Raw genomic sequence first — 20,668 nt, 5'->3', positions numbered from 1 at the left:
TACGCTGACGGAATTTCTTACTAAACTGAAATTAATGATTGTTCTCATTGACCTCCAATGTTCGAAAAAGAAAAAAATCCAATGTACTTTTCAAACCAGATTATACGCACTTTTTTTTAAACAAACAAAGCTTAATCAATCATTTCAAAAGATTTGATGATCCCGGAAGAAACGAAAGCGTTTATATCATTTGAAATAATGTTAGAACATGGACATGAAATATTGATCGATGAAAACTTATCATTCCGTCATTTATGACAGTTATTAATATCAGACACTGATAATCTTTGAATGCTTCATATTTATAATGATTAAATTAATCCTTTTTTTTTCTAAAATAATACATTGAAACACAGTCGGTTATATAGTTTTCATATAGGGGTGCATGTAACAGAAAACTGGTTTTCGATAAAAGCACAGCTGAAAACATTTCTTGCTTGTCACAAAAACAAATTGTAAACAGGATGTCTTAAAACAAACAAAACGACAAATCTGATTTGTGTATATGAAGCAACAAAAAGATTATATCTTAGATATTTAAAGGCACAGAAATCCCTAAAATATTGTTTTGTTATTCTTTAGACATGTAAAATATGTGTTCAATAATTTTGTAATCGTTAAAATAATTAAGTTGTTTAGCAAATGAAGAGAAAGTAGCGCTGAACTTGCAGTAATGTGTCATAATGGTAGAAAATTGTCAACAAAATAGTATTTGTCTTCTTAACAAAATACTTGTTTACTATAATAATAATAACAATTACCAACAGACTAAAAGAAAGCAAAAGATTGTTCATCTATATTGCAAATGACTTTCCTTTCAAAATAACAAAAATGAAAAGCGTTTGAGAAAAAAAATGATAGCATTTCTCAGGCTTAATGGCTTTTGAATTTACAAAAATCGGCAAATGGATAAACAGCTCAGTATTGACAATTATCGAATAGCTTTATAGATTGACAATACAATTTTGAAATTCAAAGTTTTTAAATACAGTATGAAAATTGTTAATAATATTCTTTATATCAGAATTGTATGCACACGGAATCCTATAATCTGTATATCAGAGAAGATAAATATTTAGTCCTTATGTCTACAATATGTGTGATGATAGGCATTACTATCTTAAACAAAGTGTAGTTTTTCACATAAAATCTAACATTTAAAAGAACATGCAAATATCACTACATTAATTAATTCTTTTTATTTTGTATCCTTGAACAGTTTTAAGCGTCTCCTGGTATGGGATCGACAAAAAGCTTTAAGTAAATTCTTGTTGCGCTTTAAGTAAATTCATGTCAATATATCAAAACATGCTGTTTTTCTAAGTGATTTTGTGATTGTTTTCAATTGCTTGTTCACAGCACTTCGACAAAGCATGAGCTGTTTACTTTATAATATAGGATATATTATGCACCAGTCAATAGACTGATTTAAAATACTCCGGAAGTTAGAATTTTATGGGGTTTTACTAATTAATCCGGGGGTACACACAAACTTTTACAGTTACTGCTTCGAACAGGTTGACTCATCTTTGGTGATCAGAAGTGCACTTTGAATTAATTGAGTTCTATGTCCTGTTCCTGGAATTATAACGGTAAAAAATTATTTGTACCAGGGGTTTAGCTCGGAAAAACCGGCATTTGCCGAGTGCCAGATACGCAAGTAAGTCATTTAGACCCCTTGACTTCTCGACCCCTTACGATATTAAGATGACTTCTAGACCCCCTTGACACTAAGACCCCTTTTTACATGACTTTTCGATCCCTAGTGGGTAAGACATTTCGACCCCTATCTCAATTTTGTACTTTAGAATCACAGATACTTTGAGAAATAATTACATAAAGCAAATAGCAAATATTTTGTTCATGTTCATAAAAGTATCCGATAAAATTTTGAAAACTAAAGGTAAAGCAATAACATTGTTTTGTATTCGTTTAATGTTATTTTACATGGCTACATAGCAGTTAAAGTATTTTTTTTTAATATAAAAAGCTTGGGCATGATATATCGTATTATACCCCAGACTAAAAGTGAAGGAATTATGATTATAATAATAATAATGTAAATGCGCGATTTGTGAATTGCGTATTTATTCATATCTACAATTTCTTCAAGTTTGTAAAGATTTATACAAACACATGCATGATATATTGGCGATGAATTATTTTGCATGTCTACATGATTTATGTTTTATATTAAATTTTCTTGTTAAAGTAGCGATGATCTTATTTTTATGGTATTTACATTTTGAATTAATTAAATCAAAATACCAACCAAACAATAAATGGTTGTTATTTGAAAACGATCTTCAAGTTTTCGATTAATTATAATATAAACGTATTTCGGGAATTACATATACTATATTTTAAAATAATGTAAATTATTATATGTAGAATTGTAGTTATATTGACAACAAATGATAGCAAGTAAGACATCTAGACCCCTTGACTTCTCGACCCCTTAGGATATTAAGATGACATCTAGACCCCTTGACTCTTAGACCCCTTGTAAGATGACTTTTCGACCCCTACTGACTAAGACATTTCGACCCCTGTTTTAAATGCTGGGCTTAAAAGAACCGTAAGTATATTTTGAAAATATTGTAGGACTTATGTATAATCTTTAAGATTTTTGTTTAAATTTATTTGTTTTTCTGCAAAATTTACATTTTTTAAAATCTAATTTTGGTGATTAATAAACAAATCACAGTTTTCATTTGTTTAATTACGTACGGAAGCTTGTCAGGGCCTCCACTTATCTAAAAGTTCACGTCATGTCAACTTGTTTCTTCTCGTTTTGACCGAAACATTCCATGAAGACGTTATGATTAATACGTAATACATAAAAACATTCCATGAAGACGTTATGATTAATACGTAAAACGTAGAAGTTTTTAATCATTGCAAAAAAACTTTGTTGAATTACGTGAGCTATCTGTCAATGCGAGTAACGTTTTTGCGTCTTACGAAATATTTTAGCAAAGTCGTGAAATCAAGAAGTTTCGACAGGATTTTTGTCGAAGAGACAAAAGCTTCAAGCATATCGAGAAAATTGAGTTGCAATGCCTAAAATCTTCTCATCTTTGTCAGTATACTTTATTGAGAAATGCAAAAACATCTTATCAATGCGAATAAAAATAAGTCGACTTAGCGCAAAACATCTCACCAACTGTAGGCCCTGATACGCTTCCGTAATTACGGACTAAAATCGAATTAAAGTCCCGTGGTTTAATGTTATGGTGCTAATTTATAATTTCGTCATTAGCGCATTAAGTAACAATTATTTATTAGATATATAACATCGCAAGTTACAAATGATCTTTGATGCTATAGTACTTGCCCTTATATGTTTGTATTATATATTGAAATGGCTATAAATGTTGTAACATTTAATGCTGAATAAATATTATGTTATGTTATGTTATAGAAAGCCTTTGCTAATTATTTACACACATTTTTTAATAAAATCATTTACTAAAATTTGTGAAGATATACTACTAAAACTTTTAAAATTCGTAACGGTGCAAATTAGAATCAGCGGTTAAACTGTATCCAATAAAAATAATTAAATAATAAGGATTTATTTTTGATACACATTTAATCACTTTCATAGATATTTTGACCAAAAAAAATGAAAATGACTTTGATAAATTATCATCATACATCTCCCGTGTGCTGGTTTAATGTCATACTTGTAAATGTTTAATCAGTGACACGTGATAGGATAAACATTGGCGCGTGCCGTTTATTAATCAAATTATCGGTCATAGTCAAATTTCCTTTATTACACACATTTCATGTTAACATGAATACATGTATGTGTTTATTCAGTGACACGTATTTGGATTAACACCGGCGCTTACCGATACTAATCCGATTATCGCTCATTAGAACGGTATATACATGTATTATCAATAAACATAACTTTTTTTTAATTTGTTATAAGATGAAAAATTTGTATTTTGCAGGTATCAGTAGAATCGATTATTACATGGCACGTAAACGTTTAAGCGTTGTACAGTTCAGTTGTAGTATTTGCAGTGACGCTCTGTAACACCGCACTTCGGGGTCAAACGCACTTTGGGGTTTAACCCCAAAGTGCGTCAAACTTCGCACCGCACTTTGGGGTCCAACGCACTTTGGGGTCAAATTCGAGAAATTGACCCCAAAGTGCGTTAATATGCTACATATCAACGCACTTTGGGTTCAAGATGTCTAAAGGTGTCATCTGAGTTCTGCTTAAATACTGAGTACTGACTTATTTTCGATCTGCGACATTGGAATATTGGAGGTGGAGTTCAAGATGGCGGTCAATACTTTATGATGCTTAAGTGATAAAAGTTTCATTAATTTTACCACTTGAAATATCTAAAAATTGTGTCCATATAACAAAATTACGTTGGCATTATAAAGATATTTGCATTTTTTTTTGTTTTTAGTTTTGCATACATATTTCATTTTAGTTTTGCATGCATATTTTTTTCAGTTTTGTATACATATTGTTTTTTAGTTTTGCATATCTCTTTTATTTTAGTTTTTCGCACATATTTTTATTTTTGTTATTTCGTACATATTTTAGCCAATCAAAACAGCCTTCACATCTCATAACAGCCCATTGTTGAGTATAAAACTGGCACAGTGGTTTGGACACATTTCGGACCTTTTTTGGAATCGGCCCTGTCGTTTTCGGCAGGGCAAAGATGGTTTCGGCCAACCCTTTTCGGCCCATTTTTTTAAATTATATGTATCTTATATAATTATTGTTTTTTTTATTATTATATACTGTAATATAAGTGTCTTTTGGAAAGGGCAATTGATTGGTGATCAGTTATTATTCCATGAATACGCACCACTCAACCCCACCCATTCGGGGGTTGGGGGGCATTGACTTTAAACCAAGCCGACCACTGGTAAAATCTTCGCCCTGCGGGGGATACTCAGACAATAACATTCCTGCCTTATGCCCCGGGACAGCGCAAAAATTTAAACACGATTCTTTTTAACCCGCACTCTCCAGGGTCAAGGGAGGTGGTGAAAAAATGACTGGTGTATTACAAAGATCTAAATAGGTCCTTATATTCCACTGATTCAGAAAAAAATGCTGAAAGCTTTGAAGGATTTTTATTAAATTTTGGTCAATTCTTTAGCACATCAAGATAATGTGCAGAACTTATATGATAAGTGTGTCGGCTCAAGGTCGGGGTCACACCTACAGATCAAAGGATTAAAACTTGGGTTTCATTCTCCTAAACCCCATGAAGGATTTTAAGGCACCTTGTGTCAAATGTTAACCACATCGAGACCATATGCAGAACATATTTATACTAAAAAGTGTTGTTATTTTTTTCGATACCTCCAAAAATGAAAATGTTGGTGCATTTGCAAATGGGGTACTGTAATAACCAAATGGCGAAGTGTTTGAAAATGGTGTTTCACAAATGGCGTAATTATCCAAACCTCTACTTTACAAATGGCGTCATGTACAAATATGTACAAAAAACAAAAATAAAATATGTACAAAAAATTAAATACAATTTGTACAAAAACCTAAAATAGAATATGTATGCAAACTAAAAAAGAATACGTATGCAAAACTAAAAAAAAATATGGTCGACATACAAAAAAAAAACATGTACGAAAAAAGGTATCCAAAACATTTAAATGTCATTTTTATGCCACCGTTCAAAAAATCAAGTACAGAAATTGTGTATCCCTAAAAGTGAAAGATGCTGCGAAATATATCCCGTTCTGTCAGTCATTTATTTGATAACTTTTGGTGCCATATTGAGCCCCATTTTAAATATGTTGGGAATGAAATAAAATGCAGTTAATTTTTATTCCAAAGAACTATAAGTATACTCTATTGTAACGTCCTGGTGAAACATCAAGCTTTTCAATCGGACTATAAATAGTGATTTTTACAAATACATTATTAAGCTTATCAACAAATTTAAGGGTTTTTGCAAGCTCCGCAACAACCGTTCGCCAGAGGCTTTTTATGGGAGATCTTACATTGTTCTTTAGAAAGAGCAAACAAGAATTTTATAATGTTAAAATAACGGTATCAGAGAAATGTAAGATGCTTGTTACCTGAATAAAGTAGCGATAAATGTGAAATTATTTGTCATAAAAGTAGTCAAAACAATGTAGTATTTGACTTCCATATAAAATACTAATTCACTATAACTGTACTCATCATTGCCAAAAAGCAACAGATGAAAAAGATGGTTCAGGTAATTGGCCAATGTGTATTTTTTTGGATAATATAGAAGAACATCAAAATAAAAAAGCTTTTAAGGAAAACAAAAAAAAGGATAATGGGCCTTTAAAATGTTATTTTTTAATCCTCGGGGGGGGGGGGGGATCGATACCCCACAATCCTCTCTATACCCCCACTGAGAATTTTACATAATTCTAAAGCTCCGCTCTTAATGTGCGACTACCTAAATAGTTGATTTTTTTAGTACTGCCTGTACGGACTACTACTGAAAGCCGAATCTACACCTAGTCAAGTTTAGCTAAATAAACGGCTCTTTTAACATATTATCAGACACATATTTGTAACTGAAATGTCTTACTAAGATTAGACAGAATTTATACCTTTGTCTATGCAAAGAATATGATATTTCTATAAAATTTGAAAATAAAAAACGGGAAAATAATGGATTTAGCTAAAACCAATGGAGTTAATGAAAGGTGTACATTCTTTTCAAATAAATGGAAAATTTGAGAAAGATAAATTTAAGCTTAATAATTGATACAAATTCTTTATTTGGTGATTTAGTTGGTGAAAGTTCTTCACTTACTTAATCAAAAACTATTTAAAAAAACCCTATTGGGTTTATATAAAATTTAAAGGGGACATGTTTTGGGGTCTATTTAAAAACCTTGATTTTTTTTTTTACCAATTTTCTTTTTACTAAAAATTATTATGCTAAAAACCCTAATGGGGGCCATTCATTTTCATGACCCCAAAAATGCGTCGTTTGCCTATGTTTAAAAAAGTTAATGTACCCCGTTAAACCACCCTTTTGGGGGCGAAATTGGACCCCCCAAAATGCCTTAAACGCAAATATGGGGCGGACCCCAAAAACCCGTAACCACTTTTTGGGGTTGGGCCCCCCAAAATGCGTTTGGGAAACCCCAAAAACAAAGGGTTTACAAAAGCCTTTCCTTTAGAAACCAAACAAAAACCCCGAAACATGACCAAATTCCGTTAATCCAAAACAACAAGGAAAATGTATAATTGGAAAAAAAAGATTATCAATAAGAAATACAAAAATACAGTTTCAAAAAGTGTATATATTGTAAATATTGTAGTTATTACCTACATGTATATAAAGAGAGTGATAGTGTCTGCGTATTCTATGTATTGTTATTTCATTGTAAAGTGTGTACATGCATATTTATTTGTGTTACTGTTTTGGTAGATAATATACATAAATTATAAATAAACGGCTGAAAATGTTCTAACATAGTCATTACTTTGTATTTTATTTTTAGAAAAGCACGGTCTTTCCTAATATAACAATACATTAATTAAGGGGTCGAAATGTCATGTATATTTAAGGGGTCTAAGTGTCTTAGGGGTCTAAGTGTCAGGGGTCGAGATGTCTAAGGGGTCGAGGTGTCAAAGGGGGGTCCCAAGGGGTCAAGGGGGGCTAGGAAAATTTATAGCCCCCAAAAAACCCCAAAAGAAAAGGGCTTTTTCTATTTCTTATATAATTTGTAAAAATTAAAAAAATTTAAATTTAAAACCCAAAAAGCCTTTTTTACAAACCAACCCTTTTTTATTTTATCTCCCATTTTTTTTCATAGTTTTTAAATGAAATATTGCCAATAATAAGTTTCCCAAAAAGCAATAATTTTTCCGATCGTAACAAAGTTAAGAAAAATTTTATTTAAATATGTTTAAAGTTCAAATTTCATGTTCCTCTTTTAATCAATATATCTAAAAATTGTTTGAGACGCCCTTGGGACAATAAAACATTCAGGGGCCACGTGGTTCTTTGGTAATTTAAATATCGGTACTTTTAACAACCTGTGATAAACATTCTGCCAATAAAATAATTGATGTTGTTTGTGTGCTAAAATAACACAGAAGCTGCATTTCCTATTTTAACGGGGTTATTCTGATTTTGGAAAGCAAATTGTTATAACATTCCCCGTTTAATTATTTTATTAAAATATATAAAATTTTAATATTATATATTCATAGCCATTCAGGACAGACATGATTAAGAGCATGAGCATTGATAAATCGATATCATTATTATATCAAATTAAAATGTATCTAACACAAATGTCATATGAAAAATTAATGAAGACGGAAAAGACAAGTAAAACACTTGTTTGTTCGAATACACCTGGTGAAAAATAAAGATTAGATTCCAGTTATGTTGATACATTTATTCTGTACTGGTATTAGTTGCTATGTATGATTTTGCTTTGTGGACTTTTTTTTTTTCTTCAGGTTTTTTTTTTTTTTGCCCCCCAGATTTAAAGGAATTTTTTTAAAAAAATTTTACATTACTATTTTTTTTTGGCAATATTGACCTGAGTCTCACTAATTTTCGAAAGTTTTGTGTTACTTTTCGTTGTTTATTACGATTTACGTAGTGATTTGTAGCGATAGAAAAGTTCCCGATACATTAATAATTTTCGAACTAACGTCCTCGACAATATATTATTTGCTTCATGTATAACTCAAGTACATGTTTTTCATTTGAATATAGTATTTAAAGAACCAATAAGCCTAAGATTTTCTGATATTAGTAGTTCGATTTACAAAAATTAACAAGTGCACATGGAAGTAATGACAATATTTGCGTAGAAAAAGGTGCATTACAAAACGACTGATAGATATTTATATCAGAAAAATAACTTCACAATTTCTTTTGCAATTACTGTTTTTATGACATTATGATAATGAGTACATATATACATATTAAATATACTTTCTGTTTAAATGTAGTGCGTGTGTTTCTATTCCTTATATAAAATACTTGACTTGATGAATGATTGTATCTTAATATGATTACACTCATTACTCAGTATATCCATAGATTATATATAATAATAAAACTTGTAAACAAATTTACCTTTTTCTTTATTTACGTCTTTATGCACATTAATTTTTCGAAGTTAACGTCTTCAAGTATATTATGGAAAAAGGGGTCGAAATGTCCAGTCAATTTAAGGGGTCTATGTGTCTTAGGGGTCTAAGTGTCATGGGTCGAGATGTCTTAGGGGTCGAGATGTCAAGGGGTCGAGGTGTCAAGGGGTCGAGATGTCATAGACTCCCAGATACCATCTATTGTCCACTACGCTTATCCTATCCCAGGGGTAAAGCAGGATTTGCATTTGGATATCAATCCCTTTTAAAGGACCCTTCCTCTGTGAACAATAAGGTGGTATAAAATGCTGGTTTAATGCCTTAACATATCCCGATACTAATTAATATACGATGCTAATTAATTTCAATTAAAAATTAAGAAATGTATTTGAATTCAAAACATTATGAGGTAAACAAAGAAAATAATTTTCACATTACAAATGCCTCGTATAATTCACGTTAATTACCAAAAAAAGTAGTAAAATATGCAAAATTACCCCTTACGGCCTTAATCACCCAGTAAAGATATGATGTTAAGTACTGCAAAACCGGTCATTAATTGCACAAAACATGTAAATATTCACTTTTCTTAAAACATAGAACAGCTTGCTCAAGTTTTATTTCCTTGTAATACGTATTTTGGGTCAACTGGAGACATGCAGCTTTAATTACTAGCGCTGATACGTACAAGTCCGTTCTTGACAGTATTGCAATGCTGAAAAATCTTGTTAATACTGCTACTGTGTTAGTCCAAATATCCCGTAAATTGGTCGGAGTGTTCTGATGATTCATCTCGTTCGAATATGGGTCACCTGGGGTCAAAACCTAGGTCACATAGCCCAAAATATGGTAAAACCTTGTTAACTCTCTAGTTGCTAATGTTTCGGTCCAAATATCCTTGAAATTGGTCAGAACGTTTGTTATGAAAAGTTCTAGCTCATGTTTTGATGTAATTAATCTTGGGCCAGAAAATTGGCCACACAGTCCAATTATGGAAAAACTCGTATACACTTTAGATGCAATATTTTCAGCGCAAATATTCTGGAAATTGCCTTAAAGGTTGTTAAGTTGATTTGTATTTGAAAATAGATATCAGGGGTCAGAAACTAGACCACAGAGTCCAGATATGGACAAACCTTGTTAAATGTTATATTTACAGCCCAAATGTCCAGGAAATTTGTCAACAAGAATGCTAAAATGATTAATATGTCAAGTTCGAATTTGGGTCATCTGGGGTTAAAAACTAGGTGACACATCCTGTATACTAGTATGGAAATACATTGTTTTCATTATTTTGCACTATTTCAAGTGCAGATATGAACGTTATGATATCAGTTTATGTAACGACATTAAATCTGCTTGTTATTCGTTATTATTATAAATGTAATAGCCCATGTATGGAAATACATTGTTTTTATTATGTTGCACTATTTCAGGGGCAGATATGAACGTTAGGATATCGGTTTAAGATTATGATATTAAAAAGTTAAAACGTAGGCAACATATCCTAAAGGTGATTCAACATTATTCAAATATGAATATTGGAACCATTTAACTAGAAAAGGCCAAATAGTTAAAAATAAAAATACCACAAACACTACAATAATATCGTATTGAACGATCTTTAAGGATCGGAAATATAACTCTGATTAAATGTACCAGCGACTTTTTAGGGTCTCAATATCAGGTAAGTGATATAAGGGCCATCACGACCCTCTTGTTTGTTATTGTGCAGGCTTCATAACCTCCATCTGAACCCCTTTCAAACTGCATTTTGTTTAGTGTCGCGTATTGTTTTCTCGATAATGTTACATGCCTTTTTTACTTGAGACCATACTCCGCTTTGCATGGAATGACACTATTGTCTCATTAAAGATTACAGGATCACCCCTGCGAATGTTTCTTAATTTAAAAAAATGATACCATTTTATGTTAAATGTTGAATTCTGCTTCAGGGGGCATTGACGGTAACATGCACTTTCAAGTGCCGTCCATGAACAGGCTCAATGAAGCCTCAAACATTTGAAATGCCGTTTTAGGCGTTCTTTAAGGATATTTATTTTCTCTATTGTAGTTTCATTTTCATACACTGTATCATCTTAAAATTATTTTATAAGGGTTGTGTAGCATAAAATGTAAGAGTATCACATTTTAAATCGATACATTCAATACCTATCCAGATAAGTACATTATTATTCATAATTATAACAGGTTTAGTAAAGGGTCGTGTTTCAGAATTCCTAAAGTAAAAGGATTTGATAAAATGTCCTTTTCCTACAATGGTTGCTCCCTGTGCAATAAACTACTACAAGATATACAGAATACGACCAATCTGACACAGTGCAAGGTATCTTTAAAAAAAATCTTTAAAATAGAGTGAAGAAAGTCTTCTTCATATTGTGATAATTTATTTTTATATGCTTATAAATGCTATTTGTGTTTCCTTTATAGACCTTTTTTTACAACGCGATATTTCTTTAGAGCAAGTAAAGGGAGGACACTCTTGCTGTTACTCACAAACCAATGTATTATTTATTTTATTACATAAAACAAATATTTCATAGGTACACTGTTTCTATATATTTTACTGTGAAAAAATACTGTTAGCTATGTTACCACCGTGACACACATATAACTTGAAACAATGACAGCACGTCATTATGGTTGTGAAGTTTAAGTTAGTTCATACCCAATATTTTGTGTCATCTTGGGGACATAAATATATGTCCTGGTACATCTGTTATTTAATCAATAATTCAGGTTTATTTGATATGTTTTTGAAAGTTTTTTGTTTTTGAAAAATAAAGATTTATTATTATCCTATGTTTATGTTTGTATTCTTACACTAGTCTTAAAGTTTTAAAGTCATCATTAGTATTTCATTATATCATGATATCGATACCAAAGCATGCCATGTGTTGTGTTTATATACTAACTTTTTTAAAGGACTGATTTATCAACTCGTAATAATGCATGTTGTTACATACACATACTTATATAACGAATTGTACTGAATATATTTACATAATCATATTTATCATCCGAACAACGATATAATCTTTTTTTATCTTATCAGAAATATTTCATAATGGATAGAACAGGACTATCCTTTTTGACACGTGACAAAACACATGTTCATACAATCAATAACAGGAATAGTAAATAAAAATTACTAAACAAAACGATTCGTATTGTATCTTTAATGATATACTACGCTCGAATTTCATATTTAAAAATATTCATAATTGTTACACAGTCTCTTTGTAAATATAAAATAAACATGTTTAAACTTCACATAAAGTAGATATGTTGTGTTTAAAATTCTACACACTATATAGGTGGTTACAACATGAATATAATGTCATTTAAAAAAAAACTGGCGTTGCTTTTAAGAAAAGACCAATTTTACATGACCTGTAATAGGGAACGCAACTTCCAATACATAATTATTCTTTCTTTTATTCAAAGTGGACATATTTGGTAAGAATTACATAGCTTTCAATAAATTTCTGTGATAAAAATACTTTACGTAAGGATGAGCATAGTATATCTTTAAAATGTACGACTTTCAATGCTATATTATGCTGTCCTTTGTAAATCTTTATTCTCATCTTTATACAAGTGTTTTATCGTATATATACCTTTGTTGAAATGCTTTAATGGTTATCAAAGAAAAAATGATGCAAACAAAAGCAAACGAAATTTATGATAAAAGGGTTTGTTGAAAGTTCAATATTCATGCACGCATTCCCCAGTTCACTTTTTTGTCATCAGCTAGTTGTAAATAGAATCTATGTATATCCGTGTATTTGAAGTTGTTTTCAAATTAACATTGAAACTAGTTGAAAAATTATTTCTTTGTCCATTGATTTTTATTCTTTAAAAACAATGTTCCTTTGTATAATAATATTTTAAGTTATTTTTGATATTGTAGTTTTTTTTCAAAACATAATGAAGTAACATCAATCAAAAGAAATGGTTCCTTTGTCAAAGTTCAATTGATTACGGAGAGACTTTTCAAAAAAGCTTTACAAGCTTCCTACTCATTCCGTAAATTTATTTTATGTTCTTTTTTATGTAAATGTATGGATTATAAATAAAATATTGTTTAAACTAAAGTTCAAATGTAACAAATTCCTTTCCTTTGCAGGCTTGTTTCTGACAGAGAGCAATCAGATAATCTTAAATCGAAACACATACATGTTGATATTTCAAACATTTAAAGATTTACATACAATACAAGTATATATATTGTCTCCATGTATAACATTTTAAGCCAGATAAAACTAATCCTGTTCCTTTTTAAGAGAAAAATACCATTCCTTGGCAGGAGGTCAAAATAAACATATTTCCTTATTTTAAACGTATAGTGAAATAGATGTTTAGTAATGCACATCCGTGCAGACCATGCTTTATAATGTTAGTTGAATAATTGTAAATTTTCATCTTAAAGTGTATAAAGCTATATATCTGATGCAAACATTATTGTTTGAATTTAAAAAAGTAAAGTTTCAAAAATGCTTGTATGAAATAGAAATGGTAATTTATTGCTTTAAAAGCGAATGGCTCATGCACAAAACCATTGCTAAACGGATAAAAGCCTACTTAAAATAGCAAAAAAATATTTTGTTCCAGAACATTTAATTTTGTTTACGTACATTATTCATGTGTATTAAATAACAGAGACATTCTATGTTACAACTTTTTCGGGAATCAACTATATAATAATGGAACCAATATAATTTTACTGTTAATAAATTTTATTAAAATATTTCATAAGATATAGATTTATACCCTTTAATATTCATAAAATTGCTTATTGTTAGTACTGGACAAGTCAAATTAAATTGTTAAACGGTTACATTTCATCCTGTTGAATTATTGTCTTACATGTCTGACAGACTGAAAAAAAGTAGACATATTATTTTTCATTTATATCGCTGAGAACTGAACTTAATCTAAACTATGCACAAGCTTTCAATAAATTTCATATTCCTATTACTGTGGATAAAAATATCATGTTTCTACTTGTTCTTTTGGAACAATAAGCCAACCTTTTATATGGAAATTGAGCGCTGCCATTTCAGATATTAACACATTTTCAAATGTTATTTGATCAGATGTAAAAAGTATTTGTGTAAATCGAAATTGTCATACGTTTGTTTATATTCTAATGTTTTTTCGAGATCATATAGAAACCAAAGGGTGTTAGGACATTTTAAGTATCTACTTCATTGTTATTCGGTTATTGTGTCTTTCTTTTCAAAAGTTATGTTTATCTCTAGCATGTTACCTTTGTTTTAGAAAAAGTGTTCCTCGACTCGGGTACATCTTTTCTTTATTTCTTTTCCTTCAATGCTATATGTATTAGCTTACTTTTGGGCTTTTAAAATGTATTAACACAAATGAAAGGCAATAAATATGCTGTATTTTGGTTGATAAATTTAAAAAATAATCCTCCTTTCCAAACATGCAGAATATATTAGTGAACAAATACAATCAATATGATCTCACGATTGATTTTAAGTATATTTAAAAATTCAAAAACAAAAAGTTAAGGTAGATGTATACAATATTGAATATCATCCTTAAATTCATGTTTATCATTTCTTTTAATTCTATGGTTTTACATTGTTTCTCAAACATTAAGGATCACTGTTGTATTACATATCTCTTACAATAACAAATATTTATAAAGGTTGTCTTTTTGTAAAAATATACCTCATACATTTGAGAAAATTTATCATCTTATAGGCACATTACGCCTCTGAAATCCATATCTATTTCATTTTTTAGAAATGTTAAGCATGTATTATATAATGTTTTTATAATGGAACTATAGCATGTTAAAACAGCTAGTTAGTTTAACAGCTGTAGAAATTAAATGTGTATATGAAATGTGTATAGGTAGCAGAATGTAATCAAGGTAGTATTTTGACTATCATACAAAATACTAATTCACTATAATTATAACAACTGCCAACAGAGCAAAATAAGCAAAGGTAGCATTTTTTTTGAAACTGTAACATGATACTAAAGTCTGAAACATTTTGAGAAATAAAAACGATAGCATATCTGAGGCATAACGGGCCTTTGAATATAATATGATTATAATCGCAATGTTAAACATGACTGTTATTGTCCTCCGACTGAGAAAGGTCCAGACCTTGGCTTGTAGACAATGTCATTCGTGCTAGTCTGCGACCACTGTTGCCATTGTTCTGAGTACTGTATACCCTCATCATGCGTAAACTAAAATAATAAAAGACATAATGAAAATATCACTCTAGAGCAATTATGCTTCATTTTCTTTAACTGTTATAGTTTGTACAATCAGTTCTCAAACATCTTGAATGCCTGATGATATGTAGATTTGTTGTTTCTAACGAATCGCTGTTGACGATGTGAACAAAAGATAGTTATACAATTGCGAATTTAACATTTGATTTCCACCTTTATTGAAACGTTTATTATATGCATTGTAAACAAAGTTATTTAAACATAGTTTCTACTACATTAATGTAATTTTGCATAACCAAAAGACATATAAAAGTCATGATATAGATATCAAGTATAGATAAAGACTTCAGTCAATTCTGTCATATTTATATATAATAATATTCAACACATAAAATGAATATATTCAAAACAACTATGTAATAAAACGATTATGAAAATAAGAAAAAATGATATATGTACATACCTTCGACGACATCGTAGAAAGGCTTTGAGTTCTTTGTAAAATCTCTCATTTGTCGCTGTATAAAGGTAAAAATTAATACTGGAGTTCGAATACTGAAGTATATACGTGATACTCCAGGCTAGGTCCATTCTGGAAATCGCTACACAGTTATGTTCCTCTTCATAAACTGGTAACAAGTACGTATCAAGTATAAAATAGATAGATATTGGTGTTGTAGCAATTAAGAAGTACAAAGTACACGCCACTAACATTTTCGTCATTTTAACACTAAACCTAGTTGTCCGTTGATACACCGATCTATGCATCATCGACACTCTTCTAGTCTGAGTTTTCTTGAGAACTTTAATAAGAAGAATATTACATACACACATAATAAAGAATGGCACTGCGCTTAGAATAGAAAAGTCAATAAAAGTAAAGACATTATCATCAAAATATTGAATGTCTGGATTCAGTGAACCGCACTCTCCTTCTGTATAGTCATTTATACCGTTCGTGAAAAAGAAATGTCCATTTACTAGAATTAATATAAACAATGTTACAAATAAAGCAATTATTATTGTTTTGTAACTGAATAAACGTCGATACTTCATTGGAAAATATACCTTGATAAGTCTTTCTACAGTGACTCCAACAAGGATCCAAGATGATAACTGCATTGTCATATATATAAAGAAATAATAAAGTTTACAATTGGCATTACTTGCCGTTCTCAAGTCAAATTGAAATACATAGAGTATCCAGTATCTCGGGAGTCCGATACACAAAACAAAAATATCACTAATCGCCAAACATAGAAGAAATGTCAGGGTCGGTTGTTTTCGAAACCCAAGCCTTTTGATGACTATCACTGTCAAAATGTTTCCTATTATTCCAAAACAAAACAAAATAGGTGGAAATATTTTCCAGAGATAATCAGACACGTCATCTTCTAAACGACTTGCACAGTTTACTTCAGCGCTATATGTCGTGGTAACATTGGCAGTATCATTCCACGTACATGTACTTTCCATTACTAGCTGACTAGAGTTAGAGACAAATATGATATCAGACGGTATAGCTTCTGTTGTATTGCACATGATTTTAAAAAGTCATTTTATCCGTGATATTTTACTTAGATTTATTGTGACGTTCTTCAAACTCACGAATGCTGTTAATCCGAATGCTTAATTTACTCTCCTTATCCGTCATGTTTAATTCACATATGTGCATCATTACATATTAAATAATACTCTGATAAAATATAAACCCTCAATGTCGTTTTTCATCCAATTACATCCAATTTATTTGTATTTCGGCGTTCGACGTGTCCAAAATGAATTGTATTTATAGAGTATGCAAAATAAACAGAGCTATGCAGTATGTGCATTTTATAGTAATGACTATTATCTGTGTTACTATTACAATAAAAGGAATGACCTAACCACTTTCGTTATCTAATCAGAATTATTTCAATATCAAATAAAACATGTCGTTACCACTTGACGTTATAGATTACATCCCATGATAATTTACTATATTTGTCAACGTTTTTACCAGTCTTTTGTGAAAATGGAACAAAGCTGTTATATCATTACACAAGAGAGTTATTATCATTACTCAAAAATCTGTCCATTTGATAATTGAAATTTTCTAATTATCACAAATACAAAAATGTATATGCTCAGTAGCATTTTCTGAACGAATAATCCTCCTGAATGCTCACATGATAAACAAATGATTACCGATTATATCAGTTATGTTTTACTCGAATGTCTTTTTAGTTTTCTTGTCTCTGTCATTTATTAATCATGTACGTAATTACCTACATATTTGCAATGAGATGATTGTGTGTTATCTATGCACTGAAAGCAGAGTGTGTCTAATTGAAGGCATCTGGAATGCGTGGTGTCCCCTGAGAGAGCAACTATAATGAAATTGTTTCGTGAAAATCATAAACGTGTGTCCATGAGAAGTGTATTGAAATGTCAACACTAAAACGTGTCAACCATTAAACCCAATTTCCATCTTTTTTTCTCTTTTCTTTTAAAATAAATTTAATCACAAAAAAACGTGTACATGTTTTGCATGCCCGTTAAGACAATCTTTAATATTATTTTGAGCGTTTTTTTTTTCGATAAGGAAATTAAAATAAACTTAAACAAATAAATATTGTTGTTATTGTCCGTGTTTTCAGTAAATACATGCCAGGTTCGTATTTGTAATATCGAATACATGAGTATCGAATGTATGGTTAAAATGAAATAATCCTAATATATACATGTTTATATGTATATGCTATGTGATGTAAATCTTCAATGATAATGATGCACATGCTTTATCATTGAAGTATTACTTCTTCATCGTAGCTAAGCAGCAAGATATTTCGATTTACAATCAACTGTGTAGTACTAAATCTTAACAGAATCAAGAGGGTATTGCTGATATTAAACATGCAGGATTATGATTTATGTTGATATTTTATATCTATTTTTCACTCTAAATTATCTTTAGAGAGCTTCGATCATCTATTTTAAATCTTTAAACTTAGTTCTTTAATTGGAACACAATTACATATTTACTTGATAAGATAAAAAGCTGAGCACTTAATTGTTTTCTTTTATAAATCTACCAACATATTGACGAGATCAGTTCACCTCAAATGAAGTACATAACACACCAAAAATAATTTACAAGTAAAATGGTTTCCTGCGGGGAACATTTTTAATGATATAAAGATATTCCATTTAACTATTCTCAACATTGTTTGGGGGTAATAAATAAACGCGCGGTTTTATCAGGAATATAGTTGACAATAATCGATCAATATATATAGAAGAAGGTCTTTGGAAACTGGTGACCGTTGGTGACCGGAGATGGTCGAACATAAAACAATTATTTCTTTTTATGAAAATGATTAAATAGGCCTACCATTTTATGAATAATTCCGAGCAAAAAAAAGTAAACACACAAGTTTACGCAGAAAATAAATCTATTTATTCTGGCAGATGCCACTACGAATATTTTAATTTTGTAGATTTTCAGTATAAACAATTTATTGTTTGTAAAATTTGAGATACATATTAAAGAAACATTGATAATTTTCAAACACATCATTCACTTTTTTCCAGCTTAAACAGTAAAATAATTATAGAAAATTAGAAATACCGCGTATAGTTTTTTGTTCTTAATTAGGTGTCACTCTGACTAATTACCTAAAGGTAAATCCGTAACGTACCGGCACACGGTATTAAGCCAGGTTTTCGAAAAGGTCAATTAACCAATCATGTACGGTTTACAGATCACATGCTCCTCCATGTACCGAAAACAGGTCACGTGCTCCTCCATGCCTAGAAAAAGTTAAACGCGTACCAATACCCTGCGGTCTCCAGACCGCAGGGAATAAAGAAATGTAACAGATTATTGGTTTAAAGTAATATTTACAGTAAGAAACGGAAAAACATAGTCGTTATGTTAGACATGGACAATGGAATACAGCATGAGTACATTTACAAAGCAGTACAAGCCTCCGGTGTAAGTTTAATACTTCGTTTTAAAATGTAAGTTTAGTATGAAAGACTTAGACCGTCAAGCCTACATATTTACGAGTGAAATATGTTTAACGGTTTGTTCTTAATCAGACACTTGCTTAAACAGATATATTTCATCAAATCTATAAAAAAAATCTTTATCTGGAGGTCATTAAATGGTACCCCGAGTTCAGAAGAGATGAGTTTCAGATGACCCGATACAGAAACTATAAATTTTTCTTTTAATGTGAAAGAGGAGTGCATATATCAAAATACAGCAAAATTGAAAATGTCAAAGAGAAAACAATGTCATTTTATTTGGCATGTATCTCTGTATTTAATGGTCTGCAACATGGGGGCGCGAGGAATGTTGCTCTTTTTCATTATCCTTCCTCAAGTACGGAATTTTTATGTAATTTTCCTGATCTTAATTTATTAATGCTTCCGTGAGATTACTTTTTTCCTTATATTCTATTTAACTGCAAAAAGATAAATTTTAACCAAACGGAAAGTCTGAAACATGTAACAAATTTTGCACCCGCAACATCATTACTTCGCCAATTTAGAGAAGATTGACTTTTACAATTGAAAGATACGCTTAAAAATAGATAACTCAATTAACAACAGTTAAACCTGTGTTAAAGACCACCTCAGAATAAGGATCATCCTGTGTATAAAGACCACTTTTTGACAAACATATGCTATTGACAATTATTATAGGAAATTATTACACATTCATATATGAACTGAAAGTAGATAACATAAGTTCCAATAATGAATTGTTACAAATCTGCATTTTCGGTTGTAAAGTAGACGTTTGATATATATAATAACAATAAGATGACAGTATATCAATAACACATGGGTTTGTGGGTAACAGTAAAAATATCATCCCGAGGAAAATACTGTTACCCGAGGCGTAGCCGAGGGTAACAGTATTTATACGAGGGGTGATATTTTTACTGTTACCCACAAACCCATGTGTTATTTATTTTATTACCCCGAACAAATACTGTGATGATCTGCATTTGTCAACTTAATCTAACTGTAACAAAAATAAGCCAAGAGAAGCAATAACTAAACTGTCCTTACCTTGCAAGTTTAAGTGCACTGTAGGCCTACTTGAGAAGCTGTTTTTCTTTTATTCTTTAGACAAGTGATGATATCTACCAGTCATAAACATAAAATAAGCTGTGTTTTATTCAAAAAACAAAACACTAACCCATTTATAAGGTTATGATCTGTGAAATCTGTTCCTTCTGCATCAAGAATATTCTTCGCATGGTTTTTGACAAAGTGCATTTAGAAAATAACGATGATATCATACAGATGTCTGTCCAAAAA

General features: G+C 30.6%; 1 protein-coding gene across 1 annotated transcript; it reads right to left on the bottom strand.

The window, feature by feature from the left end:
* Positions 1-12,297: 12,297 nt before the first annotated feature.
* Positions 12,298-17,458, bottom strand: LOC132743859 (C-C chemokine receptor type 1-like). The gene is made up of 2 exons (XM_060732435.1): positions 15,816-17,458; positions 12,298-15,364 (listed from the first exon to the last, which is right to left on the bottom strand). Exons 1-2 carry the CDS (start codon positions 16,892-16,894, stop codon positions 15,235-15,237), a joined length of 1,209 nt encoding a protein of 402 aa, XP_060588418.1. The 5' UTR covers positions 16,895-17,458; the 3' UTR covers positions 12,298-15,234.
* Positions 17,459-20,668: the final 3,210 nt, after the last annotated feature.

This window comes from Ruditapes philippinarum, unplaced genomic scaffold (assembly GCF_026571515.1).
Source record: "Ruditapes philippinarum isolate M1 unplaced genomic scaffold, ASM2657151v2 ctg104_1_1_1_1, whole genome shotgun sequence".
Classification (NCBI taxonomy): Eukaryota; Metazoa; Mollusca; class Bivalvia; order Venerida; family Veneridae; genus Ruditapes; species Ruditapes philippinarum.
Note: the sequence above shows the minus strand (reverse complement) of the source record. Positions and strands in the feature narration are given on the sequence as shown.

Excerpts from the sequence above, each read along its gene's own strand:
- LOC132743859 (XM_060732435.1), bottom strand. The coding sequence starts at position 16,894 with ATGTGCAATACAACAGAAGCTATACCGTCTGATATCATATTTGTCTCT. Across the intron at positions 15,365-15,815 it reads TTTCTACGATGTCGTCGAAG|TTTACGCATGATGAGGGTAT; the intron begins GTATGTACATAT and ends TTATTATTTTAG.